General features: G+C 41.6%; 2 protein-coding genes and 1 long non-coding RNA gene across 10 annotated transcripts in view; 1 reads left to right on the forward strand and 2 right to left on the reverse strand.

Annotated features, from left to right (window-relative positions):
* ddx3xa (DEAD-box helicase 3 X-linked a) lies at positions 1 to 19,209 on the forward strand. Of its 7 annotated transcripts, none has more exons than XM_034885867.1 (20): positions 1 to 313; positions 2,525 to 2,576; positions 3,315 to 3,362; positions 4,697 to 4,756; positions 7,330 to 7,503; positions 7,817 to 7,943; positions 8,435 to 8,539; positions 8,631 to 8,730; positions 8,815 to 8,950; positions 9,192 to 9,289; positions 10,476 to 10,574; positions 11,020 to 11,180; positions 11,270 to 11,414; positions 11,954 to 12,098; positions 12,397 to 12,447; positions 13,602 to 13,783; positions 14,384 to 14,501; positions 14,589 to 14,742; positions 15,335 to 15,474; positions 16,662 to 19,209. In XM_034885867.1, exons 1-20 carry the CDS (start codon positions 269 to 271, stop codon positions 16,745 to 16,747), a joined length of 2,226 nt encoding a protein of 741 aa, XP_034741758.1. In that variant the 5' UTR covers positions 1 to 268; the 3' UTR covers positions 16,748 to 19,209. The 7 variants fall into 7 exon arrangements, with proteins under 7 accessions (XP_034741758.1, XP_034741761.1, XP_034741759.1 ...); XM_034885870.1 differs by having other exon boundaries at positions 7,330 to 7,437; XM_034885868.1 differs by lacking the exon at positions 12,397 to 12,447.
* LOC117953153 overlaps positions 14,972 to 26,927 on the reverse strand; it is a 24,358-nt gene continuing 12,402 nt past the window's right edge. The window contains exons 3-4 of the long non-coding RNA XR_004658575.1: positions 20,552 to 20,558; positions 14,972 to 15,088 (exon numbers count right to left, since the gene is read on the reverse strand). This is a non-coding gene — a long non-coding RNA (uncharacterized LOC117953153). The remainder of the gene's footprint in view (positions 15,089 to 20,551; positions 20,559 to 26,927) is intronic.
* LOC117953115 (microfibril-associated glycoprotein 4-like) overlaps positions 21,541 to 26,927 on the reverse strand; it is a 21,675-nt gene continuing 16,288 nt past the window's right edge. The window contains exons 3-8 of one of the 2 annotated variants that reach the window (XM_034885907.1): positions 25,465 to 25,512; positions 24,730 to 24,885; positions 23,826 to 23,864; positions 23,564 to 23,660; positions 23,325 to 23,492; positions 21,541 to 21,996 (exon numbers count right to left, since the gene is read on the reverse strand). In XM_034885907.1, the coding sequence (XP_034741798.1) occupies positions 21,740 to 21,996; positions 23,325 to 23,492; positions 23,564 to 23,660; positions 23,826 to 23,864; positions 24,730 to 24,885; positions 25,465 to 25,470 (723 nt within the window). In that variant the 5' untranslated portion in view covers positions 25,471 to 25,512 and the 3' untranslated portion in view covers positions 21,541 to 21,739. Of the gene's footprint in view, positions 21,997 to 23,324; positions 23,493 to 23,563; positions 23,661 to 23,825; positions 23,865 to 24,729; positions 24,886 to 25,464; positions 25,561 to 26,927 lie in introns of those variants that run through there. The other variant, XM_034885906.1, reaches the window with a different exon arrangement.

The raw sequence follows: 26,927 nt of genomic DNA on the forward strand, positions 1-26,927 counted from the left end.
CCCGAACAGTCCGTGTCTCATTCCACCACGGTCAAGCCTGCCGGTAGAGTTCCTGTTCTTCAGCTCCACAGTAATCATTTCATTTGGAAAACTTGAAACTGAATTTATATTTATAACAAACGTCGTTTTATTTATTTAAAAGTAAACGTAACCGTTGGTTGAATATCGTATAGTTTGTACAGAAACGGACTTTAACAGCAGAGCCGGGTCGTGCTAACAAAAGAAAATCCTTTCTCTTCACAAATAATCCCCATTACTCTCTTTAGTTATGAGTCATGTGGTCGTTGATAATCCACACGGTCTAGATCAGCAGGTGAGTACTCTTGAATGTTTAAATTCTTTGTGTTTCCCATTAGAAAGCGGTTATTTTCCGTTACGCACATATAGTTTCGACAGAGAAAGATGTAGCTTCGTTAGCTAAGTCGCTAGCTTTCGGCTAAGCTAACGCTGCGGCTGCTAAAATGGAGGTGGTGACGTCGCGGTGGAGCAGGTTGTGATGGCGGAGCGCGTCACTACGCTAAACTAACTAACGTTCTATTGCTAAGGTTACCGTTTCAACGTCGCAAACGAGTCTTAAACCAGGATAAATGTGGGCTGCAATTCACATACTGTGGATTTGGCTTTAAATGAATGGAAATGGAGGAGGTTAGCCAACGTTTTCGCCGAAGCTGCCGGTGTCCTACGACGTTAGCCGGCTTGTGTGAGGCCTGCTGAGCCTGAAACGTGGCGCAGGAAAAAATACTGGCAGCGGGTTTTAGCCACCATTAATGTTTCTGAAATGTGACTCTCTCGAGTTAAAACCTAATTCAGGGATTGTTAAGTTGGATGTGAAATGTCACTGCAAGCATCGATGCATACTACTTAACTAATTTGCTTAATTTGTCAACGTTTCCGTGTTTGACGGTCAGAGCCTAAACGGCTTGGATAGGTGAAGTAGATTTGTCCTCGCGAGAGAAATTATTTTCCACAGGACGTGCATACATAAGACAAAGCCTGGCTGTACTAGTCATTTTCTGCCTATAGTGGACCGGAAAGCTAGTTGAGAGAGGGGAAAGACTTCTCCCGTCGATTTAAAAACTAATTTCGCTTGTCTCAACACTTAAAAAAATCACTTGGTGCTTACACCGGAGAAGGGGTAAATAAGCGGGTAGTGGTCTACCGCTTCTTCCCCTTCTCTGGTCCAATACTTAAAACATTTCACTTGGATGCAGGACAGTGTCCCAGGTCTGACTCGGACCCTGGACCTCTGCGTCGAGGCATAAACCTCACGTGGATATGTGCGCCTGCTCTTCCAACCCGGCCTCAAATGAGCACAACTTAAACATCTACAGCAGTAAAATGCAATATACACATTAATGCTTGAGGAATATTAATCCAGATGCATCAGATATAACATGGCAACACTCACAGGGAACATTTTACTGCGCACTCGAGGCGTTTACTTAACATTTAGCTGACAATTCGTGCATACTTGAGTACATTTGTTTTTTCGTAAGCAGGTCTTTGAGTTGTATGGAGAGTATTTTCACAGTGTAGTATTAGCACTCATACGCAAGTCAGCAGTTTTGTCTTTTTACAATCTTAGCCAAAGTGTCGTGCCATGTTATATTGTTAGATAAATTAGATAATTTGTCCGGTTTGTTTTTTAGTATGTTTTCAAAGTAGTTTCAAAATGGATCTGCTATTGTTTCTGCAAAATAAATCTACCAATAGGTACAAATAAATAGCTGGGTCGGTTCTAAAAGAGGAAATTCTTTTCCACATTGGGTGCAATTACACAAAGAAGTAAAGACTAATCTCTTATATCTACAGCGTAACTACGCACTTGGGTATGGAGCTTTGTGTTCCTTATGCCGTATCCTGACAAGCGCCTCTTAAAAAATGTGCAGTGGCTTTCATAAGTTTACACACTCATGTTGAAGTTGATTAAAAAACATCTTTTGGAAATTGAGCTTAATTCAAAGATTTAGGAAAATCCAACCCTTTAAGAACACCAATTTCTTTGTAAATGAATGTATTGTAAATGTTCTTTTAAATACAGCGAGTATAAGAACAGGGGAGGCGCTCTGTTTCTCTCGCTAAGACTTTGGAGTCATTACTCACTCTGAAGATAATCACCGTCACTTTCTGTTGCTCTACCACACACACACGTGCACTTCCCCGCTGTTAAGACACACCAACACAAAAGTATAATCTTTAGCTCTTCGTGAAGCCTCCACAGGATCATAAATCACACGTATACATAAGCTCTATAAAGAGAGGAATTGACACTACACACCACACATTGGAGTTATTTAAGACAGAATGAAGTTGTGGTTTGAAGATCACTTGTTTAAACTGAAGGGCAAAACATAGCGGATAACCAAACATTTAAAGCTGCAGAGTTGCTCACGATTTTTGACAAATTGTCGTGTTTTAATACAGAGATAGTCATTGTATTGTTTTAATCTCTTATATTACTGGTACTTTAAGACTGAACCAAACTGCATCATTAAAATTTTCTATTTTCTTCTTTCTTCCGTAGCTTGCTGCCCTAGACTTGAACTCCGCTGACGGACAAGGCGGAGGAACTGGCAGTAAGTAATTAAGCAGACTATCTCTTTAATATGTCCAAGTAATGGATGCTGATGATGAATCCTCCTCGTAATTGTTTTTACAATTTGGTACTTTTGTATTGATTACTTACAATGTATGTGTATGTGTTGTAAACCACTGGTTTGCTCCACAGAGAGATGGATTTTAACATAAGACGGGTATTCCTGTTTTGTAGTGTAATCATTTTTTAGGGTAATCAGTGGTTTATATATTTATATGTAAAGAGATGTCTATTGTAGGTGGATTTTCCCTTTTTTTAGGTGGAGGTTCTTCAATGTATCTGAAAGATGTTATCAGTTAACTGCCGATAATCATTTTAACCCCTCCCCCGTCAGTCAAACTGGGAAAACAGTGCGTTAAATCAAAATGAAAGTTGGTTGCATTGTAAAATAAATATGGGATATACAATCTTAACTGCTAGTTTACCTGCTAGGCCTGACGTTGTATGCGTTGCGTTTTAAGCTCTTTATGTCTGAACTCGTGGCTCTCTGCTCAGCGAAGAGCTACGTGCCACTATAGCAATGAGAATGAGAGGGTGAATTTGACCGCCTGTGTGCGCACATTTGTCACTCCGCGGCCAGTGCAAGTCCCAACTGTACGCTGAAAGTCTCTTGGTTAGCTGTTAGTGATTAGTTATCGAATTGGCATCCCTAGTATAGCTTCTTTACATGATGTGTTTAATTGTAAATGGTACATTACATGGTGTTTTTCCTCCACAGGGCGTTACATTCCACCTCACTTGAGAAACAAAGATGCACCAAAAAACGGTAAGTTTGCTCTAATTCTCTGAGCCACAGTCAGACCGTCACAGGTTTGACTTGTAGCTTGTCAGATGGTAAATTTGGAGAGGCATTAATATTTATAAGGCTGTACTGAATGTACATTCAAAGCTTTCTGGTGAGGGTTTTTTAATATAGCTTCCAATGTCTGTAAAAAATAAAAATCCTTGGAACAAAAAACTCAATTTAAATGGTGATTACTCTTGGTTTTATAAACTTTGCTTCGAAACATCTGTCTACGCTAACCTGCAGCGCCGGATTTTCAAAGTAAAACAGGACCAGCAGCACCTCCTAGCTGCTCCACTAGGTTACTGACGTTGCCAGGCTAAGTTAGAAGTCATAAATTTGAAATGGGGTGATGTAGACGTACCCATGATAACAAAAGCTCGAGTCATTGGAATTGTTAGATTTAGGTGCCCGACTGTGACTTGTCTGAGCCGTCGGACGAGGATACATGATAGCAGCCTTATAGGGCGTTCCACCTTCACAGTAACCAGAGTTCACACCCCAACATGGCTGCCCCTATGGCAACAGTTGTAAAAGCTGTAGTTACGTAAAGATATAAGCACTTCTTTCTGATTTGTCTCACTGACTCACCCATTCACACAGCTAACCTGGTTAGATCTAATAAACAATGACAATTATACTTAGATATTTATTGAACCCCTAGAAAGGTAAATTATGGTGTTACTGCACCAAACATACATCAGTCATACAGCACAGAATAAGCACATTAAACTCGGACGTCATCTCCGAGATCCGAAGTAATGGGCAGCACTATTATTGTTGAACCCTTGTCAACTTTATGAATGAAGCTTCGGACTGTTCAGTACAGCCCTAAATATTTCCTTTCCAGTCCAGACAAAGCTAGTGGAGCTGAAGTGTTTCTGCTGCTTTACACCGTGACTGTTTAGGACATTAGTCTAAAGTTTTACAAGTGCACAGAACGAGGACAGAGAGCCATGTCAGCTGGGCTGTCTGTGCATGAAGGCTTATTTTTGGAAAGGATGAAGTAGGCCAAGTGGTACTGTAAAATGTCTGCCACACCAGACTGATCATACGTAAGAAAATGAGGCAAATTTTAAACTGTTCTTGATTTGAATGTTACATTTTCCAGTAACTTTATCCAGTTCATTCTTTTTACAAGTGAACAAGAGTTTCTTCTCTTCCTTCTTGAAGACATTAATCATGATGCATGATGTTCCTGGCAATATGGACCAGATAGTTTTACATAAAAAAAAAAAAAAAATACATTTGAATAATGTTATTGAGCGCATGAAGACATGAAGTCATTCTCGTTTTGCTGTTTTCTTGTTCCACAGCAGGAAATGCTTATTCCGCTGGTAGACAGTACGGTTATTCAATGGCACCAGTAAATCTCTGTAAGTCCCTTCTGTCTGCTTTTGCTGAGGGCAACCTGCATTTCCAGATGCATGAAATAGCCATTTTACACGGCAGCAAAGCCAGTGCGAAGGGGCGAGCGTTACAGCTTTACACTGGCGCTAATGATTAATTGATGTGCTTCTCTCTGCTGGGATGCTTGCATTCAAAATGAGAAATATGTTATAAGTAAAAGGCAATTTCATGTGAGCATATGCTTGCTGGTTTGATGCTTTTCTTAACTATAGTGAGTTTAATTTTAAAAGTTTTCCCCCCCCACTGCATATGCAAGCCATGTTCCCAAGTTTCCAGCACCCACAACCGTGGCAGCAGTTGTCGGCAAAAGCCACAGAAATAACTATACTGCAGAATGGGATGACTGTACGACTGGTTACTATTAGTGTGAAGCCCAACACACACATTGCATTGCATGAGCCAGTAATTATGGGTCAGTCTTTTTATAGCCCACTTTCTGACCTTTGCGCAGGTTACCCAATACTGACCTCTTGCGTTTGTCAAAGCTTGCAAATGAAGTTGTTTATGATGCATGGTGATGGTGCCTTCAAGAGTCCACACACTAGAGCCCTTGTGGATTGCTTACTAATAAATAAATAACTAAATTAAAATTAATTGGGGCCTCTTGATTATGTAAAAAATTAATTGAGCCAGCTCTTTGTGACTTTTGGTGGTGTTGTGGGTCTCTCATGCCTTTACACTGATGTATTTTTCATAGCTTTGTACTTTAATTACTGTACTGCAGTGTGACAATTCTGTAATTCAGCAGGTCTGGAAGTGGAACGGCACAAACCACGTTCAGGGTAACGTTAACTGTAGGATGCCATGATGTAATAAGAATAGGACAGATCCCTTTATGTAGACAGATCAACTATTAGTTATCTGATGCAATCCTGTCTTTGTTTTATTTAACTAATTAATTTCGATCAATTTTGATATTAGGATTATTTAACACTTTTATATTGACTTCGGAATCGATGTTGCATTTAGTAAACTTATGATTTGAATTCCTCTTAATTACATTGGACAAAATGAGTTTACTCAAATTGTTTGATCGTTAGGAGCCAAAATCGCGATAACGTTTGATTAGTTCCGCTGGTTTATAATGTACACCAGTCAACCGTTCATGACCTTTAACCACCATTGGCTGCTGTCATTTAATGGAAGTAGGTTTTTCATTTAGCAAAGAAACTGAACTATTCAAGAAGAACCGAAACTTGAATGCTCAGACATTGTAGCTTTTGCGTATGCCCACATCCTTAAAGTAGTAAATGGGATTGTAGAACACTCTGCTGAGAACTTGAATGCATGCAGGCTCCAGTTTATTCTTCTGATGAATTTACTTCTAGTGGAAGTTGATCTAAAACGTTGGATCACTCGCTGGTGAAAGGAACCTGGTTATAGTCACCTTCTCAGCACATGATTAAATACTCCGGACCTGTAGCATCTAAAAGGGTTGTTTGTTTCAAAGAAGAGTGATATCAGGTGTTCTCTTTGGCCTTTTCTTTGTCATTTGTGACTTTAAGGCATCTTTTAGCTGGCTCGCACTGCGTTTAATGTGCCTTTTTTTTTTTCTAGGTGAACAAGCTGTCAAAGCTAATTTATAGCTTAAGTATAGTTCTTAGGAATAAGAAGTCAAGGAAATGTAGTCTTTGAAGTTACGCTTCCTTGGGTTGCTGCAGAAGGATCTCCAGAATACGCAGTTAATTTTGCTGTCTGGAGTGACTCACCTGGCGGCATGATAGAAGAGAAGCATCCGGACCCTTCATCGCCACCTCTGGAAATATTTTCCTCTTCCAAGCATTGTTGGATTCACTAAACCACTTATAGCTCAGAAGGTTTTAAATGGATTGGTGTGTCTGCCAGTGTTAAGCATTACAAGGCTTTCCTGTTGTGTTTTACTTGAAGGGGGCACCATGACGGACGCACTGACTTGTTTATACCAGGTATAAGTTTAGCTCTTGGCCGTCTAGAGCTAGAATCAGCCCGTTTGGCTGAACATTCATTAAATAAAGCAAAGCTAATCGGAGACGAGATCGGAGTGCTCGGTCTGTCCCTTGATGCTTTGGGGACATCAGCTACTTAACGAGCCGTACCATGGAAGACCCATTGCTGTCCTAAGATGGGTTTTTTTGCGGTTAATATACCGTATGAGGTCTCTGGGTAAAGACAAGTCATCTTACCCAAAATAACGAAGCCCATGGCTGCGTTTTTTAAATTTAAGATTCTGTTTATTTTACTTTTTTTTATTTAATACTTGCTTGCACTTTTTCCTTTTTATACAAAAGCACAACGTTACCTGTGACAAATGTTGCTTTTCATACTAAAGGGAGCTTTCAGACCAGGCTTTAGTCGACTATGAAGCTTGCATCCCAGCTGTAATGCTAACAAACAGCCACTCACTTTAAGAGAGACTAATGGCTAGTTAAGACTATAAGATCAGCCAGATGTGTACTTGCTTACTGACACATAAGTGAAATGCAGCATTATGCTCTTACTCACAAGCCTCTTCTGTTCTTGTTGTTTTTTATTTATTTTTTTTATTCGTCTTCCAACGAAGATTCCCCTGGATGGGACGGTGGACGCACCAATGGATTTGTGAATGGGTACCACGACAACCGCACAAATGGGGGATTTGGAGGGCGAGGACCCCCTCGCAATGATAGAGGTGGGCGTGGCGCCTACCGTGGTAACGGGGGTGGAGGCTCGTTTAATCAACAATTACAAAATGCAGGTGGGGAAACCCTGTCGTTCCTTGACATGTCTAACGATGGCCCCGGCTTTCAGAGTTAACGACAGTGTAGTTTAAGATGGAAACTAAGCCCTCCCCCACCCTTGTTTTACAGTTTATTTATTTTTATACTACATCAGAACGCTGATACTTTGCACATTATGCATAAAGGATTCTCAGTTATAAATAACAAGCTGTGCACTTAGTTTTAAGGGAATGATCTTTGTGCCGCTTTTGGTAAGAAAGTGGCGGAAGCTGATGCCGGCTGATCTGCACGCACAAAAAATCGTCACCGAGCGACTTCTGTTCATTACAGGATTTGGTGGTGAAGGCAACTGGGGAGGAGCTCCTAGGGATGCTGCATACAACAGCTTTGGCGGACGTAACGATCAAAGGTCAAAGTCCACCTTCTTCAATGAACGTGGAGCGGGCTCAAGGGGAAGGTGTGTACGACTGTTTATTTAATGTACTGTCTGCAAGCTTTACTTGCTTTTAAAAGTTCAAAAATGTTACGACAAATCTTTGAATACACAGATTAACTATTTATAAGTTCTCTTCTATGACAATCAGCCTTTCTTTTGCTATAGTGGTACTCTAAATAGAATAGAGCTTCTTTTTAATTTTTAGCAGAGGTGATAAACCTAACCAGTATGTTTGCTTGCTCTAACTAACTAAGCCCCTTAAGTCGTCTTACCTTGCACAACAGCTAGTTTCTTGAGAAATGTTTTGTCAAGAAGACCTGGAAACTTTTCATTAATTCAAAGAGCAAAGAACGAAACTGAAGGCTTTCCAAACAGTTTTCAATGACTGCTTTGCCGATGGTTCCAATAAACCACTGGGTGCCACAGCATAAAACCTGCTTTTAGCCTGTATTAATAGGCAAATACAGTTATGTGAAAGGGTTTCTTTTAACTTGCCGTGTGCATGTGTACAGATATGAGCGTGGGGGCTTTTCTAGTGGAGGAAACAACCGCTGGTCAGAAGAATCCAGAGAGGAAGATTGGTCCAAGCTCTCTCCTCCCAACGAGCGCCTGGAAAAGTAAGAACTTTTGCTGAGAAATGACAACAAAGCCATAACAGCCATCTTGTTTGTGTTTGATTCTAATTTTTGCCTTTCTAACATTTTCTAGTGAGCTTTTCTCTGCAAGCAACACGGGGATAAACTTTGAGAAGTATGATGATATTCCCGTGGATGCCACTGGAAACAACTGCCCGCCACACATTGAAAGCGTATGTCATTTAAACTTAAATTTGAGAGGTTTTAACGGAGCAAGTTTGTGTCTTTTACTGACAGAATTTCTGATTATTCTGTAGTTCCATGATGTGGACATGGGGGAGATTGTCATGGCGAACATCGGCCTGAGTCGCTACGATTGTCCCACTCCAGTTCAGAAGCATGCTATCCCCATCATCAAGTCCAAGAGAGACCTGATGGCCTGCGCCCAGACTGGTTAGGATTTCTATTTCCTCAATGTTTGCATTTTAAAGGCTTATCAACCTGGCTTTTACTAGTTGATTTCTCTTGTTTGAAATGATCTACCTTTTTTTTTAAAAACAAAAAATACAGGATGTATCATTTAGCGAACCCCTTTTGGATCCTAAGCTGTACATTTTGGATCCTACGCTGTAGATTTCGGCTGAAGTGAGTCTAAATAATGGAACTAATATTTACAAACTGTACTGTGTTTCAGGCTCCGGTAAGACTGCCGCTTTCTTGCTGCCAGTGCTGAGTCAGATCTACCAAGAGGGGCCAGGAGACGCTCTGCAGGCCGCCAAGAGCTCAGGACAGGTACAGCGGGCGAAAAGATAATACACAATATATTTGAACATATCCTGTATTATGTCGGTGAAAGTTCTCAGTCATTTAGGTCATGATTGTTCTGTGACAAGCAAAGGGAACTTGTTAGAAATTTAAGATGTTTGCCTCTCATCAAAAGGCTTCTTCTGTGGGGTGTTATGTATATTTAACCTCTGGTGGGTTGTGTCACATGAGGGTCATTAAGTCACATGGGAGTCGTTGGCACATCTACTCAAGGTGGTGTGACATGAGTCGTTAGGATCCCCGGTAGGGTTAACGATTCACCCGGTTGTCATCTAAGTCAAGGGCTAGGTCTCAGCTCGTTAAATTGCACGTTTACTTATCTTGCTTACCTTCCACGCTTCTTGGTCTGTTCCTCCGAGGAAGCATGGCAAAGACGCGGGGAGAGAGTTAATGAGGAAATGTGTTTTTAGGAGCTATGTGGTGTCCTTTCCTCTGAAGAGTCACATGAAGTCATGACCTGCATGGGTGGAGTTAGCAACGGCTTTAAGGAAGGCTGCTTTCATGTATCCTCGTTCATAGTAGAGATGGTCCCATACCACTTTTTGCTTCCCGATTCCAATACTTGAACTTGCGTATCGGTCGATACGAGTACTGATCCAATACCAGTTTGTCATATTTTGTGTAGTATTGACTATATACTAGTTCAGTATGGATGTGATTTGTCTTGGTTGGTCTAGCTCAGGTAAACTCATGGTGAAACATGAACACCACAGAACTTTTTTTTTTTATTCAGTTTTGCAGTCGGTTATAACGGGGGGGGGGAAAAGAACAAATTAACAATAATAAATATACTTTAACATAGATTTTCTTTAGGGCTTTATTACGTGGTATCGGATCGGTGCATAAACTCCAGTACTTCCCAACATCAGTGCTTTAGGCAATACTGGTACTGTAACATCTCTAGTTCATAGCGCCTCAGACGTCCGTCCTCCATCCTAGCTCCTCGTGTAGGAATAAGAGCTTGAGACGGTCTTCAAGAAGGTCCAGCAAGGAGATAAATAAGACTCTTCCAGTTTCACTTATATGGCTTCTTTGACTCCCCTCTAAACCACCTGTCCTCCTAGGCCAAATGTAGACATTGCTGTTCTCACATGTGCTTCCCTGAGTTATCATTTTGATTTGTTCTAATAAGCATGATTTCTTCAATCCACAGGACAACGGAAGGTATGGCCGCCGTAAGCAGTACCCAATCGCTCTGGTCCTGGCTCCCACCAGAGAGCTGGCTCTGCAGATCTACGATGAGGCCAGAAAGGTGAGCGCCCAGCACACACATTGGACACTATTCGTAGAACATAACGGGTTTGCGGGGTCTAAAAAGTCTTACATTTGCAAAAGTATTTTGTTCTAGGTAGTAAATCATTAAAACTTTTCCCTAATTAATTAAATTTAAACTATTTAAATGTTCCTACGTCCGTGTTATGCATGTTGAATTGTTACTTTTTGTTAATTCTGTGCTTTATTGTCACTCGTCCAAATAATTTGCTGTATATGTGCAAAGTAAAACTGTCGCTTTTATCACATTTTTATCATTTATTTACTCAGCAAGTACTTCGTGACTCAGCACTTCTTCACTGATATAGGTCTTAAATTTCATAAAAATTAAGTCTTCAATTTGACTTGTTAAAACGTGCAGAAACCTTGACATAACGATGTTTGCCCGAACGTTAATAATTTCCCTTTCTCCCTAAATTCTTTAGTTTGCCTATCGCTCACGTCTGCGTCCCTGCGTGGTGTATGGCGGTGCGGATATTGGTCAGCAGATCAGGGAGTTGGAGAGAGGCTGTCACCTGCTGGTGGCCACACCTGGACGTCTGGTTGACATGATGGAGAGGGGAAAGATTGGTCTCGACTACTGCAAGTCAGTACAACACCAAGAAGAAATTTTATTGAAACAGTCTCCGATGTGTATTTGTTTTTGTAATTAAACTTGAAATTGGGTTTCTGCAGCTTCTTGATCCTGGACGAGGCCGACCGCATGTTGGACATGGGTTTTGAGCCACAGATCAGACGCATCGTGGAGCAGGATACGATGCCGCCTAAAGGCATCCGTCAGACCATGATGTTCAGTGCCACTTTCCCCAAGGAGATCCAGGTTTGTACCAGGGTTATTATAATAAACTAAAACTACATGTAAATCTGAAACTATATTGCCAGATTAACAAAGTAATGTATCATTTCAGTTTTTTAGTTTGAATTTAACTTCTGAAAAAAGGAGTCAATATGCTTTTCTGTCAACATTGAACCACAAATGATTGATATTAGATGGCGTTGTGCTGTAAATGCTTCATATCTGCCACTAAAGTGGCACAAAGATTGCATTTAACATCACAACTGTTCTCAAACTATATATATATACACACACACATACACATATGCTTATGAGACATTATACCTGCCTTGGACAACACAAACTAAAACTACAGTAAAACTTACAAACCTTTCTGAAAATAATGAAACTTGCAAACACTCTGAAAACTAAAATGAAATAAGAAGTTGAAACTAAACTAAACTAAAACAACTTATTGAACTATTATAACCTTGCGTTGGATAGTTAAGTGGTATAAAGAATCCTTTATCCTTTTTTAAAGAGATAAAAATCTACGTACTTATCTGTTTGACTTGTTTGTGCAGATCCTGGCTCGTGACTTCCTGGAGGACTACATCTTCCTGGCAGTGGGCAGAGTTGGATCCACTTCAGAAAACATCACCCAGAAGGTGGTCTGGGTGGAGGACGGGGACAAGAGGTCCTTCCTTCTTGACCTGCTCAATGCCACAGGTGAAAAAGCACACAACAATGAAACTATTTGGGGGTTTTCCTCTCATGAGGGTCACATTGGGCTCTAATCCATCGTGTGTTTGTCTGTCTACCCCATATCAAGCTAATATTGACTTTGCTACATCTCTGCTTACAAGTGTTCATTTTAGCAGTAAAAGATAAAAATATCAAAACAAAATGTCGTGCATGGGCGAGCAGTCACTGAAATAACTAGCGCTGTTTGTTGCTTCTCATAATGTGTATAATATTTGTGTACTGAGAAGCCTTACGTTTACTGGCCGGTTTGGTTTTATCTTAGTTATTCCCAGTGAGGTTCAGGAAAATGTGACAGAGGCACCAGAGAAACCAGGTGAGTGTGAACATATAATTTCACTCTTGTCCCACAAGCCAGAGACATCACATCCCACAGCTCATCCTGTCCCTCTGATCCCCAGCTGACTTGTTGCCTCAGTTGTTTTTGTTTCCTTTCATTTCCATATTAGAGCTTTTAGGCCACACACACATTTGCATTGCACTGTATAGACTCCGTTACTATTGACTCAGATTTGGCAATTTCCCTCAGTCTCTCCCTAATGAGAAGGGTTACAGTGTGTTAGCAACATCGGCACCAAGGTCAGATGGCTGAATGTGACCACGTTGGCAGTTTCCATAGAAAGAGCTCAGTTTCCACGAGTCACGTGGCTGTGACAGATTTTAAAGGCACTAATCTGTTCCTTCAGGGGACAGAAAACTGTTTTCTGTAGATATACTTCATAACATTTGACGGCCATAAGGGATAAAATGTTTTGCACTCCTTGCTTGTATTATGTAGAAGTCATTTTGTTTTTTTAATGTTACTTTAACCTCCCAAAAAAGACACACACTGCTTTTTGTTCTGTTTCCATGGTAGCTGGTGCAGCTGCCACTATGAAAGGCAAACTATGTGTGATTTATTACATGAACAGCCTTGGTAATGCACACTCAGACGTCGGGTAAAGAGTAGGGTTGGATGTCACTTGGGTGTTTTTTTTTTTTTTTTTTTTTGGGGATGTGGAGTGTCCTATCATCACCCTTCAGCCATTTTTTATTTAAAGCTTTTATTCTGATGGCCATTAATGGCAACTATCTGGATTGTAACCTAATGATCTAACAATTCAATTATATAAACTAACAGGAAGTAGTCTATCCCTATTTTAAACATTAATTTGTCTTGTGTGCAGAAAAACACTGAAGCCAAAGTTGTCAATTAATGGTCTTCAGTGAATGTAAAGCTTTTTATGAAACATGTCTCCTTTTAATTTAAGTTGTCATTTAGATTTTCTTTTACTTAATGATCTTGCAATAGCTGGCCTTTTTAATGAAGTTAAGTTCTGCTCTTTCTTTTTTGGCTACCAAAATCCATCCATATCCCTCTCCAGTTATCAATCATTAGTTTATTTTCTTCTCTTTACCTACTTTCGTACTTTTTCTTGTTCTGCTCTCCTCCCTTTTTGTCTCATCCCCTTTTTGTTTCCGGCTACACAGGCAAAGAATCGTTGACTCTGGTGTTTGTGGAAACCAAAAAAGGCGCCGATGCTCTAGAAGATTTCCTTTACCACGAGGGTTATTCCTGCACCAGCATCCACGGAGACCGGTCCCAGAGAGACAGAGAGGAAGCTCTGCATCAGTTCCGATCAGGACGCTGCCCCATCTTGGTGGCTACAGCTGTAAGTGACCTTAAAGGTCCTATGGCAGGCTTTTATATAGACCTTACTGGTCCCCTAATCTGTATCTGAAGTCTCTTTTATTATAGACCTTAGTGGTCCCCTAATACTGTATCTGAAGTCTCTTTTATATAGACCTTAGTGGTCCCCTAATCCTGTATCTGAAATCTTTTATATAGACCTTAGTGGTCCCTTAATCCTGTATCTGAAGTCTCTCTCTTTTTTTTTCTTTTTTTCTTTATTTTTTTTTTATATAGGCTTTATTTGTCCTCTAGTATTGTATCTGTCTTCTTCCCGAAATCCAGCCTTGGTGCAGAATTACAGCCTCTAGAGCCAGTCCCACAGTGAGCTTTCCTTAGGATGTGCCATTGCTTTGTCTGTAGCTTTAAATTCTATTGAGGAGGAGGCAAGGTGGAGGTTGGGGGTGGGGGTCTGGCCTTGACCAACTGTGAGAAACTTGTTGGCTGATTTGGCAGCTGTTGCTAATTGACTCCAGATCCATAATTCATATGACCAGTAGTCAAAATGAAACCCGGACTGTAAGTTGATGTGTCACCCTGTAGATATTAAAGCTATTTTTCTTCTAACTCTTACTTTCTCCAGGTGGCCGCCAGAGGTCTGGACATCAGCAACGTGAAACATGTCATTAACTTTGATTTGCCCAGTGACATTGAGGAATACGTTCACCGTATTGGCCGTACGGGACGTGTGGGCAACCTTGGTATTACACTGTTTTTTGTTTTAACACATTTTTGATGCCAATTATGTGAAGGACTCCTTTTTTATAATTTTGCTATGTTTTGCGCAGGTCTGGCCACGTCGTTCTTTAACGACAAAAACAGCAACATAACCAAAGATTTGCTGGACATTTTGGTGGAGGCCAAGCAAGAGGTTCCCTCCTGGCTTGAAAGCCTAGCCTACGAGCACCAGCACAAGAGCACCACACGCGGACGCTCTAAGAGGTAACTGTCACACAAAGGACAAACCCAAATATCAGCATCCTATTGCACCTTAGCACGGCTTTTATTAACTTATTTGATCACGAGCCAACACTGCTAGTAGATTAAAGTTACCCGCTAATCGGATTCTTTAATAGCCAGGTTTGTTTTGTTTTTCCTAACTATTTTACAACTTAATTTTAGCTCCTCTGGTTTGTTAACAGTAGGCACGTAGCTAATGATTGACGAGTGTTCGTGGGAAATGTAGGATTAGAATTGCAAGCAGTAATGCCAAAAATGAAGATGTTTTCATGCCAAAGACAAACAAAACGGCCCAAATTTCTTGGCAGAAAACAGACCAATCCGTAAACTTTTCTCCAATCTGTCAGACGGTTAGCTTAATTTTTAACCGGTCAAATTGGCTCTGAACTTTGATATGTTACCTGTCAAAGTACTTTTTTTTTTTCTTTTTTTTTTTACCTGCAATTGGTTAGTTTAAATATAAAGAAGTGTGTCTAACTACTTGTGGTGTAAAACATTTGAAATCTGCTTGTCTTGTTCCTGTTTTTCTTTCTTTTTTTCCCGTGATGTCTAACAAACGTGCTTTCTTGTATAGGTTCTCTGGTGGATTCGGAGCTAGAGACTACCGTCAGACCCCCGGTGGCTCTGCAAACAGCTTCAGTAGCAACCGGGGTGGAGGTGGTGGTGGGCGTAGCGCTGGAGGCCACGGAGGAGGAAACCGTGGCTTTGGAGGAGGTAAGGAAACTATCTACTACACCTTTTTTTTTTTATCAGTGCTTCAGCTTTCAGGGTGGGTGTATCCAATCCATACGTCTCCATAGCGAGGGTGTTAGCTACAGCAGATGGTGGTCCACCCCTCCACCCCCCCACCCCCCCCCCCCCACCCCCAGTGTGGAGAAGCAAGCAGGAGTACTAACGCGGAAGCTAAGCAATGTCCTACTGTAGACGGAGGGGTGCAGCAGCACCTAAACACATCAATATCATTGACTCCCCACTCCCTAACTATAATCTTTATCAAAGGAGAGTTTTAAGTTTACTCTTTAATGTGGTGACTGTGTCTGCCTCCTGAACCCAGACCAGGACCTGGTTCCTCAGGAGAGGAGCCTGATAGCTGAATGCTGTGGCTCCCATTCTACTTTTAGAGACTCTAGGAACCACAAGTAACTCTGCATTCTGGGAGCACAGTGCTCTAGTGGGACAATAAGGCTCTAAGAGCTCTTCAAGACTAAATCGTGCTTGACTATTCAGAGATTTGTAAGGATTTTAAATTCAATCCTAAGTTTTACAGGAAGACAATGCAGAGAAAATAACAAAAGGATAGATATGATCTCTTTTCTTAGTTCTTGACCGAACACGCGCTGCAGCATTCTGGATCAGCTGGAGAGTCTTAAGGGACTTATTTGAGCATCCTGATATGGGCGTTAAAGGATATATCCTGATCAAAAATAACTCCTAGATGTCTGACAGTAGTGCTAGAGGTCAAGGCAATACCATCCAGAGTAGCTATGATACAATATTACTGCAGTTTAATATATATTGAGATATTCTGCAACTCTTGGACTTTATTACCTATTTTACCAACTTACAAATTGTCCCCAGAATAACAGTTTTATCTAAAAACAAACACTTATGTTTGTTGTAGTGGACTAAAAATGCCATTATGTCAACAAAAACTTAAATTCTCATGTTCAATTTTTATATAATCAAAGATCTATCCTTAACACCCCCACCCCTATGTACCCGTTTTTTTTGAGGGGGCCTAATTGCTTTACTGCATAAAAGTATTGCTTATAAATTCAGAGCTTTTTTTAAGCACACATCCCCAAAACTTAACAACCTACCGGAGGAAACAAAGGTCAGTTTGATTCAAAGAAGTCGCTGTTGCTGCTCGGCTGACTGGACTTTCACTTTGTCCTCCGCAGGGAGCTTTGGTGGCAACTTCTACGGCAACGACGGCTACGGAGGAAACTACAGCCACTCCGGGAGTGTGGATTGGTGGGGCAACTAGTCGCCATAGGAAGCGGTTGCCATGTCAACCCAGCCCAATGGAAACCACATGTTAACTTAAGCCAGACCATAACAACCCTCCCTGTGTAGCTTCACTGACACACAGTACATTACCAACCCTGGTTCTCTGCCATTCGCTTCTCAAAGAGGAAGTGCAGCACGATGCAACAGAAAAGTCACCAGCACGTGCAACGCACCGGAGAACGCAGAGATTCGCCGCCTCAGAGTGAGCATGGATGCTGAGTGATGCATTGTCCGATAGCAACTTCGGACTTTCATTGTTTAAAGTATTTTTGTTCTTTTCGTGAAAAAAAACAACACACACACACACACACACAATCGAATAACCTGAGGATCATTCGTATGTTAATGTACTGTGCCTTTTGGAATTTAGACAGGAAATCTTATGTTTTCATTTCATCAGATGAACATGGCCAAGAGCTTCTAAATTTGATTTTATTTGTTCGGTGAAAAATAGAAAGGAAGAAAAAACAAACAAAAAAAAACAAGCTTGGACTTACTCAAACCTTGGCAAACTCTGGGGTATTGTGGCTCTGAGTCATGATTCCATTTGAACTTCAAATTTATCGCAGGAACATCATGTAGCCTTTTTCTAACAGCTAACGGAGCCGTTACTATGTCTAATACAAACTGGGCCACTCTGTGAAGCCGTTGATTTTAATCCTAAGGGACAAAGTTACATTCGTTTTTCTGTTTTTGCTCACTCTATCCTGGACAGGCTCCTTTTTATGGATATGATAGTCTTTGAAATAGCCATTCCTATTGTAATCTTAAGAAACACATAAGTCATTAAGCTCAGTGCCAACAAATCGCTGAGGTTCAAACAAGAATTATCACTGCTGGAACTTGTTACTCCACGTTTTTCAATTGACTTTGACAGTGTTACGGCAGCTAGTGTGTTACCAAGTGCTAGCTACGTTAAGTGGGCGGTGTTTTTTGTTTATTTTTACTTGAGACATTTTTGGTGCAGGTGTGTGCGAAATTGAAAAACTGACTCGGTTTTTTGATTTTTGAATCGTTTCTTTACAAATGTGTATCAAAACAAAGAATGCCTGCCATCTTGAAAGTGAAGTTCAAAATGGCTGCATAAAGGACCACAGCATCGGGGGAAGGGCACAGCGTGGTGTTAGTGTTTACTGAATCGACCGGCGACCACAAGGCCCAGATGGTATTCTACGCTTGCAAGTGTTTTGTTTTTTGGTCAAGGAGGAAAGACACGTGAACTGAGTCGCAGGCTTAACTTAATTACAAACGTTTTCTCTTTTCAAGCTGCGTTGGGAGGCATGGTTCATCTTTAAGAGACAGACATTTGAATGATCACTGAGGTTTATCAATTAAAAACAGCTAGGGAACAGAGCAGGTAGAGCAGCACTTTGACCACGGAGGTTAAAGGGGGGGGTCATGTGGCTAGGTGTTTGGGGGTGGGGATGGGGGGGGGGCGGCTCTCAGTGCACTGCCGTTGGTGGCTTTGGTTTCCTTCGCTGCGTAGTGTGACTGCAGGTGGCCAAAGATAGGGGCGTGTCCACTTGCTTATGGAACATTAAAGTACTGTCAGGTCCTCTGGGAGTTCATCTGCTCAGATATGTATAAAATAATCAAAAATAATAATCTGTGGCTCCGTGAAGCCAGAGCAGGCTTTTCCTCTCAAAGAGGAGCAGCCATCAAGAGGAGGAGAGATGGGGCGTTTCACCTCAAAATGCTCCCAATTTTCTCATCAGGTGTGTTGTGCCTTGAAAACCTTTATTTTTTATTTTTTTTGTTTTAAGAAATTGAACTAATAGCGGATGCACTGACAGTGTTGAGAACTTGAGATTGAATGGTGCTACTTGATTTAGGTGTGTAGGCCCTTATACGTCGTGCCCATCAAGTTTTACGAGAAGTTCTTTTATTGCACATCTAGAGTTTTATATAGATGTCTTCGATATGTGTCCTTAGCTTCCAAATATTGTGTGTGAGGAGATTGTGGAAAAACGCAGCTTGTTTACAAAAGGGGACGGGTTCTCAACGTTTAAACCAGGATTTATTTGGGACCAGGGGATTTAGCAGTCGGGGGGGAATTTAGCCATTTGCACAGATTTCTAGATTCTACTTTTTGCTGCTAGTTTTGTGTAATTTATTAAGCATTTTTGACAAATATTTATTTTTGTAAGCCTCAAAGTGATTCTTTGAAAGTTTCAGAAACTTGACCAAAAGACAGTACAAAAACACTGGCACTTGAATGTTGAATGTCACCTGTATGCGTGAAATTTATATATTTCGGGGTAGTGTGAGCTTTTTAATGTTTAAGATACATTGGACTCGGTAAATAATATCCACAGCTGTTTCAGGGCCTCGTCGGGGCCGCTCATCTCTTAAATCCAATCAATTGGTCACCAAAATTTGAAATGGAATTGGACAAACATGCCAAGGTTTGGAATAACGCTGTCAAACGAGCAAAAACTTCTTAAAAATCTTAAACACATCAGTGTTTCAGATTCTCCAATTGTGTGCATTAATGATTCTTTACTCTAATTTGAACTGATGATTTTTCTCCAGTAAATGTCTGGCACATGGCAATCCTTAAAAGAAACAAACATGTGGTTTATTCTCATTGTTGTATTTGCATATATGACACCCCCTGGGAGTTCTCCCTGAATGTGGAGCAGGTCTGCGGGGTTGATTTCCGCCATTGGAATTGTTAAATCATCAGAAACTTGTGCAATTTGTTGCAGGCAGAAGCAGCGACTTGTTCCACATTCTCCGAAAAACCCTAGGGCTCTCTAGACGTAGACTTTGCTTTCTGTATTAGCTAATAGGCTACTGCACTGCATGGGAAATAACTCAGCTGTGCAATTGTATGATTTTACCAAAATAAAAATGTTTTGAATGCAAAAAGTATCCAGATAAATCAAGCATGTTCCATGAAGACTTGTTCACTGTAGTTGTGCAGAGAAGACTTGTAGCAGCAGCCTGTTGCCTTTTGTTGTGTGGATACCAGACGTACGGGCGGCACATTTCAATTTGATATAGATTGGGTGGGCTTCATTTTCTTTTGAAGAAGTATATAAAAGATTTCCATTTGTAAATTCATGTGTTGATGGTGTTATTTTCACTAACCAGTTTTTACTCGGTTCAGGGTCTTTGCTGCGACAACAGCGGGGACAAAGATGGGAGGTGTATCTCTCTCTATGAAGATGGGAGGTGTATCATATCATTTAAAACTATATGTAGTCTTGTATTGCCAGCGCTACCTCCACAGCGCTGTGGAGTAAGGTCTGACGTTCTGGGACAGGAGAACCTGCTCCGGGTTGTTTGGATTTCGGCGCTAAGCTCCGGCAGCAGGAGCTCTGCAAAATTGCCTCGGGTACAGAGTTCAATACTTCTCGGGCACCGACCGAATTAACTGAAGTATCCATTGTTGAAAAATGCCTCTGTATTCCATACCCAAGTAGTCAAATCCTCAGCGTCGGTGAACCAATCAGCATGCGTCTATAAAGATCTGTCTGTAATATTACATGTAGAGGGGAAAAACTGTTCGACAGCAGGAGCTGAAACTAAAATTTCTACATTTGTACGAAAAAAGGAACATTTAGGAACGGTGTTGGTATCAAATAGTTTTTAACCAGGCCTAGTCTTTTTTTTTTTTGAGGAGCATATGTCTAAAGCATTGAGAAAGCTTAAGCAGATCATAAGTTACATCCATAAGCAGGGTTGTAGTCAAGACCGCCCCAAGACCAGGACTAGGCGAGACAGAGTCTAAATTAGATCCATCAATGCCGGGACAGAAGAGAATCCTCTTTAAGACCACTCACCTGTTCATAATGTATGGGTGATTTCTGGATTATTTTTTTTTTTTTAGAGCGTCTCTACCAGTGGACATGCACCTACGAGGACAATTTCAGACCCCTTATTCCCTGATTTCTAAGTGGGAGAACTTGCAAAATAGCGAGGTGTTCAAATACTTACTTTCCTTACTGTCTGTGATGGGAGAGACAGTAAATGTACTTTAAGATCATTTTTTGCTTTATTTGAAATTAACATGTCCAGCTGATACTAGACACCAGAGAGTTGCAGCTGATTTCAGACCCATCATGAGACCATCTTCCATTAGAGAGTCCAGACAGAGACTCAGGAGACGAAGTGAAGACATCAGATCATCTTAATAATCAGCTTCTTGTTTATTGTCTCCGTTCAGCAGATACAGACTACAACATTGTAACAGTGTGCCTACTACTTGGTGCACATCCGAATAACAATAAAACTAAAAATAATAAAAGTTACGTGTCTTAACCCTTCAGAGAACTTTAAAAACATCTTTAAGACCTTGTGTTTCCCAGAAACAGCCATGAAGCACTTTTAGCGTGTATGGACCCAACATATTTTCACATGTAAATCTGTAACGATTGTGTTTATTTCAACCGACACTAGAGTTGTGATGGTTGGAAAAGTGTAGAGAAGACCAAAACCGGCTTTTCATAGTTTTAGTTGGTTCCTGTCAAGTTTGAATGAAGTGTGTTTTAAGATGCTAAAATGATTTATTTACATGGAGTCTGGTGGGTTTGGTCCGTCGTGACGTTGGCAAACATCAACTGGCTGTCCTGAACTGCAAAGATCTTTTTGTACTTTTCATTTTCTTTCTTTCAGACTCATATTCTCAGTTCTCGTGTAATAATCAACACCCGATCAGACTATATATATATATATATATATATATTTATATATGTGTTTCCGTTTGAGTATTATGGGTCCAACCTTCCTGCTGCAGCTGCAACTGGAGACACATCTGACTTTTCCTCCACGTTGCAGCGAGCTGCGACTGCTTTAAACGTCACAGACGGACACAAGATTCACAGACATCAGTTGGGTTTCTTGTGCTGATACGCAGTTTCAGGAAAACAAGGACCTGTCGTGAGATTAAATGCTTAATGAAAGAAAGAAAGAAAGAAATAAGAAGAGATGAGCTGATTTTCTGCTGGACGTTGGTCCTGGAGAACTACTGCACAGGACGGATCTTCATGCTGATGGTCTTCAGGGAGTAGTTAGAACCTTTCCAACTGTACCAACTCACTCCAACACCAGTCATAGTGCTTTGAGCCCCACCGCCATAAACACCGTTTGGATTGGCAGTGAGACAGCTGTTGTACCAGAACGCCCCCACGTGGGATTTGGCGCAGTTCCCCAGTGCCCAGCGGTCGTTGTCTCTGTCGAAGGTGGAGAACTTATTTCCGTTGTGACGAGTCAGGGAGTCTCCTACAGAAACACAACAAGTGTTTAATCACAACATTAGGACTCCACTGACAATGATATATAGGCTACTTATCTGGAGTGTATTTACTCCAGAAAGAACTACTGAACTAAAAATAACTGGACTGGTGACGTTTAATGGTTGTTAGGGTATATACGGTATATTTAATCGGTGCTTCCAGGATTTTGCGATGTCGCGATTGCGCCAGTTCAACCAATCACCGTGATTTTGGTGCAATTTTGACCTTTTTTTTTGTTTCTGCTATGAAGACGAGACTTGTGTGACTCAAACATCTCACATTCACCCACAAGACGTCCTGCTGGCCTATCTCCATTTTAACATCAATGTACGCTGTGATGACTCTGATGTCGCTGAAAGTTGCTGCTGTTTCACCTTTCGGCGCACACACACACACACACACACACACACACACACACACACGCACACACACACACACACACACACACACACACACAGCTCCGCTCGTTCTTGTAGGTGCAATGATGTGATGAGTTAAAGTCCAATAAGTCCTTCATCAGAATGTGTGTCACAGGAGAGGAAACTAACTAACAATGTAAAGATCAACAAGACACTGACACACACTTTCAAATCAGATTTGTTCAATAAATTATTTTTATTTTTTGTCTTAAATACCAACATTTGCAGCATCCTGAGCCTTTTTGGTTACTTTAGCAACATTCAGCCCAGAGTAGTTTTATTCTCCCCAAAACAAGTTTCTTTTTTATTTAAAAAAAACAATATTCAATGTTTTTTGTTTAACGTATTCTGAGCTTTGAAAGCTCCTCTCTTCTTCTTTTCAAGGAGAAAATGTCTGTAAGAGCTACACTGAAGTTGGCAGTTTGATAATTTAATTTATTTCAATTGATATTGTGTAATATTTCAATCTTTGTGTGTTAAAAAGCCACGTAAGTTTCTGTAGATGGCGACACACATTCTCCTTTTTTGCCAAATAAATGTCTATCTTATATGTATCTTTGTATCTTATTCTATTTTAGCCTTTTTAATATTTATTTTTCATGACTGATTTTATTTTTATTGTTTATGATAAGCTTTTGTACCTGTATAGAAACACATAGGAGTCATATTTTGGTCCGCCGGAACCTCAGCTCTGCAGACGAGTGTCTGTCAGCATGCAGAGAGGACGGACATGATTGGCTTAAACGCACTCTCAGGTACACGTTTGTTTTAATGTGAATCGGTCGGTACCCACCACTAAACCTGATAAAGACTCAAATCATTGACAATGTTTGAACCAACGTCACACTCCACAACATTCATGGCTGAAATTTTCTTCATAACGTGGAAACCTCACCTGCTCCTCCGTTACGGAACCCAGAAACCTGCAGTCTGTATCCGTAGGACTCTGAGGCAATGGAGAATGAGGAGTAGCGAGCGGACGTTTTGTTTCCTTGAAAGTCCTCCATGTCGACCAGCAGCTCAAACTTTTTCCTCCGAGTCAGGTGGTAGAGAGACTCGAGACCTGAAAACAAAGACAAGCATTTAGAACCAGTTCTATGAAGACATGACTGTTGGATTGGTTTCGTTCCTCACCGAGCCAGTACTCTCCAGCAGCGTTACCAAAGCCGGTCTTGTACTTATCCCAGACCCTGTAGAAGTTCACTGTGCCGTCCATCCTCCTCTGGAACACCTGTGGAAGGGGGGGGGGGGGGGGGGGGGGGGGGGGGGGGGGGGGGTTAACTAGCTGAACCTACACGCTATCTGACAATCTGTTTCCAGACAACAAGGATTTTACTGGAATGTGATTTATTGTGAAGGAACTACAGGAAGTGTTGACTTCAGTTAAAGTACTCACCATCCACCGTCCTCCGTCTGAATCCATGTCACAGTACACCTGCACACAAACACAGGTATTAGTTAATGTGAGTGTGGGGGGGGTTGACCATAGACTGTAAAAAATAATGAACATTATTTAGTCCATCATTATTATTATTATCATTATTATTATTCTGGGTTTGAAAAGTGAAGCCACATGGAGGCCAGAACATGACATGAGTCTCAATAAATAAATATGTTTGAATAATTAAAGCTCTAAGCAGCATTGGATGGGCCCCCGCTCCCCTGCACGTGTCGGGGGGGGGGGGGGGGGGGGGGGGGGATGCACGCTGCTCCTTGCAACTGTGCAATAGCAGTCAGACACTGCAAATCATCATCAATGAAAAGGGAACTCTCTGCTGATTTCAATGATACCTCACACAAAATTAAATGTCGTACAGGTGTTGGAGAAGTGACATGAAAAGTGGACCAGGACTAAACGTTGGAGAGTGATCGCAACATCTGTTAACGTGCTGTGCTGGACCGCAGAGCAAGTGGAGTCCACATGCCCTGGACCGGGGCCTTGCTGACGCTGAGGTGACAGGGCTCTGGAGGGGTCAACCATGTGGCCCTGAGGCCTGCTACACCATAAACATAAAAACCGAGGTACAGACCAACGATCAGCAGATGGACTGAGAAGGAGAAGGGGGGGGGACTTCAGACGCACACGTGAAGGGAAGTTTGCCACTTACAGACTCACATTCTGAAGACTCACACACAATGTTTAAGCGCATGTAACGTTATAACTTCCAACACAGGTCATGAGGGTCAGCATCAGCCACAGCCCTGATCATTTGCATCAGAAGCATCAGAGAGAACTTGTAACTCTTCACGTTGTTATTCATCTAAAGTCCAACCCGCGTCCCAGAGAGGATGAAGCGTACCTGGACAGCAGATGTGGCTCCGATGGGATAGGTAGTGTACACTCCACTGGGTCGGCTGTTGTCATGATTATAAATGTCGCTGCAGTCCAGCGGCAGGAGCGGCGGGTCGCAGCTGGTCAACAGTGGCGCCAGCAGGACGAGGACGACCGGAAGCAGCTGGAACAGGAGAGATGATGTCATTCGGTTTGATCAAAAGCCCATTGCTGAGTTTGGGCTCTGCAGCAGGATCAGGGAGACTCTGCTGTCGTTGACCCATCCTCATTTTGGTTGGTGCTGACTTGAAAACTGTGCTGGTTTTGTACTCTATGTGGGTTTGTCCACTGTGTCAACCCCCGCCCCTCCCCCCGCGTCATGCAGAGCTTGAATACTCTGTAAAGCCAGAGGAGGACTTTTGCTTTCAAATCCAAATTCTGGGGCCACTAATGATCAAAATGTGCATTTGCTGAACCTGTTAATGTATAAAAACTACTGATTAACAATCAGACAAACAATCAGATGTACAGTGGGGAGAACAAGTATCTGACCCACTGCTGATTTTGCAGGTTTTTCCTACTTCCAAAGCATGTGGAGGTCTGTAATTTTTATCATAGGTACACTTCAACTGGGAGAGACGGAATAGAAACCTGCAAAATCCTCAGTGTATCACATACTTGTTTTCCCCACTGTATGTATATATATATATATGTATGTACATATATATATACACAAACCAGATATATAAAGTTACAAACTTACCTTCATGGTCAGAGTGCAGCTGAACTGAAGATGAAGATCCTGATGTCACTGTTGATGTCTCTGATGTCTCCAGTGCCTCACGGTGTCTCTCCCTCTTATTTATACTCTTAAGGGTTAGGGTTAGCGGGGGGGGGGGGCAGCCAATCACATCTCTCCATGATACTGTAAGAGTGTGTGTGTGTGTGTGTGTGGTCATACTGATGGTTTCTGGTAAAGATTCCTTCTTTTCTGATGAATTTCTTATGATATACTGTATAACAGACTCTGCTGAGGAAAGTGTGTCCCAAAAAACTAAAAATATTTGTTAAGTAAACACAACTAAAAGGTTGTGGACCACTGAAGGTTGGCACCCCAGGCTGTGTGTGTGTGTGTGTGTGTGTGTGTGTGTGTGTGTGTGTGTGTGTGTGTGTGTGCGCGCGGGTCTGTCTGTGTGTGTGTGTCCGTACATGCACACACTTTATACTTTACTATGTTGGTACTGGAGTCCATTGAATCGAGGTGTTCCTGATATTCTGTGTGTGTGTGTGTGTGTGTGTGGGAGGGGGGGTGGCAGGTTTAGCTACATTTGTGGGGACCAAAAACTGTAAATACAGTATACTTATGGGGACCTGACAGCTTTGTGGGGACAAAATGCTGGTCCCCTTAACGTTAAAGGGCTTTTTGAGGAATAAGACTTGGTTTTAGGAGTAGGGTTAGAGTTAGGTTATGGTTAGGGTTAGGGTGAGGGTTAAGGTTAGGCATTTAGGTTTGATGGTTAAGGTTAGGGTAAGGGTGAGGGTTAAGGTTAGGCATTTAGGTTTGATGGTTAAGGTTAGGGTAAGGGTTAGGGTGAGGGTTAAGGTTAGGCATTTAGGTTTGATGGTTAAGGTTAGGGTTAGAGTGAGGGTTAAGGTTTAGGGTAAGGGTTAAGGTTAGGCATTTAGGTTTGATGGTTAAGGTTAGGGTAAGGGTTAGGGTGAGGGTTAAGGTTAGGAATTTAGGTTTGATGGTTAAGGTTAGGGTAAGGGTTAAGGTTAGGCATTTAGGTTTGATGGTTAAGGTTAGGGTAAGGGTTAAGGTTAGGCATTTAGGTTTGATGGTTAAGGTTAGGGTAAGCGGCTAGGGGATGCATTATGTCAATGACTGGTCCCCACAAAGATAGCCAGACACGACTGCGTGTGCGTGTGCGTGTGTGTGTGTGTGTGGTCATACTGATGGTTTCAGGTAAAGGTTCCTTCTTTTCTGATGAAGTTCTTATGATATACTGTATAACAGACTCTGCCATTATGGTGTCCTCCATGATGTTGTAACTTCCAGCGAAGAGACCGCTTCTGCTGAGGAAAGTGTGTCCAAAAAACTAAAAATATTTGTTTAGTAAACACGACTAAAAGCTTGCGGACCACTGAAGCTTGGCACCCCAGGCTGTGTGTGTGTGTGTGTGTGTGTGTGTGTGTGTGTGTGTGTGTGTGTGTGTGTGTGTGTGT

Source organism: Etheostoma cragini, chromosome 11 (genome assembly GCF_013103735.1).
Source record: "Etheostoma cragini isolate CJK2018 chromosome 11, CSU_Ecrag_1.0, whole genome shotgun sequence".
Classification (NCBI taxonomy): domain Eukaryota; kingdom Metazoa; phylum Chordata; class Actinopteri; order Perciformes; family Percidae; genus Etheostoma; species Etheostoma cragini.

Coding starts and splice junctions, on each gene's coding strand:
- ddx3xa (XM_034885867.1), top strand. CDS start 269: ATGAGTCATGTGGTCGTTGATAATCCACACGGTCTAGATCAGCAG. Junction 7,944..8,434: donor GGAGCGGGCTCAAGGGGAAG/GTGTGTACGACT, acceptor GCATGTGTACAG/ATATGAGCGTGGGGGCTTTT. Junction 10,575..11,019: donor TCTACGATGAGGCCAGAAAG/GTGAGCGCCCAG, acceptor TAAATTCTTTAG/TTTGCCTATCGCTCACGTCT.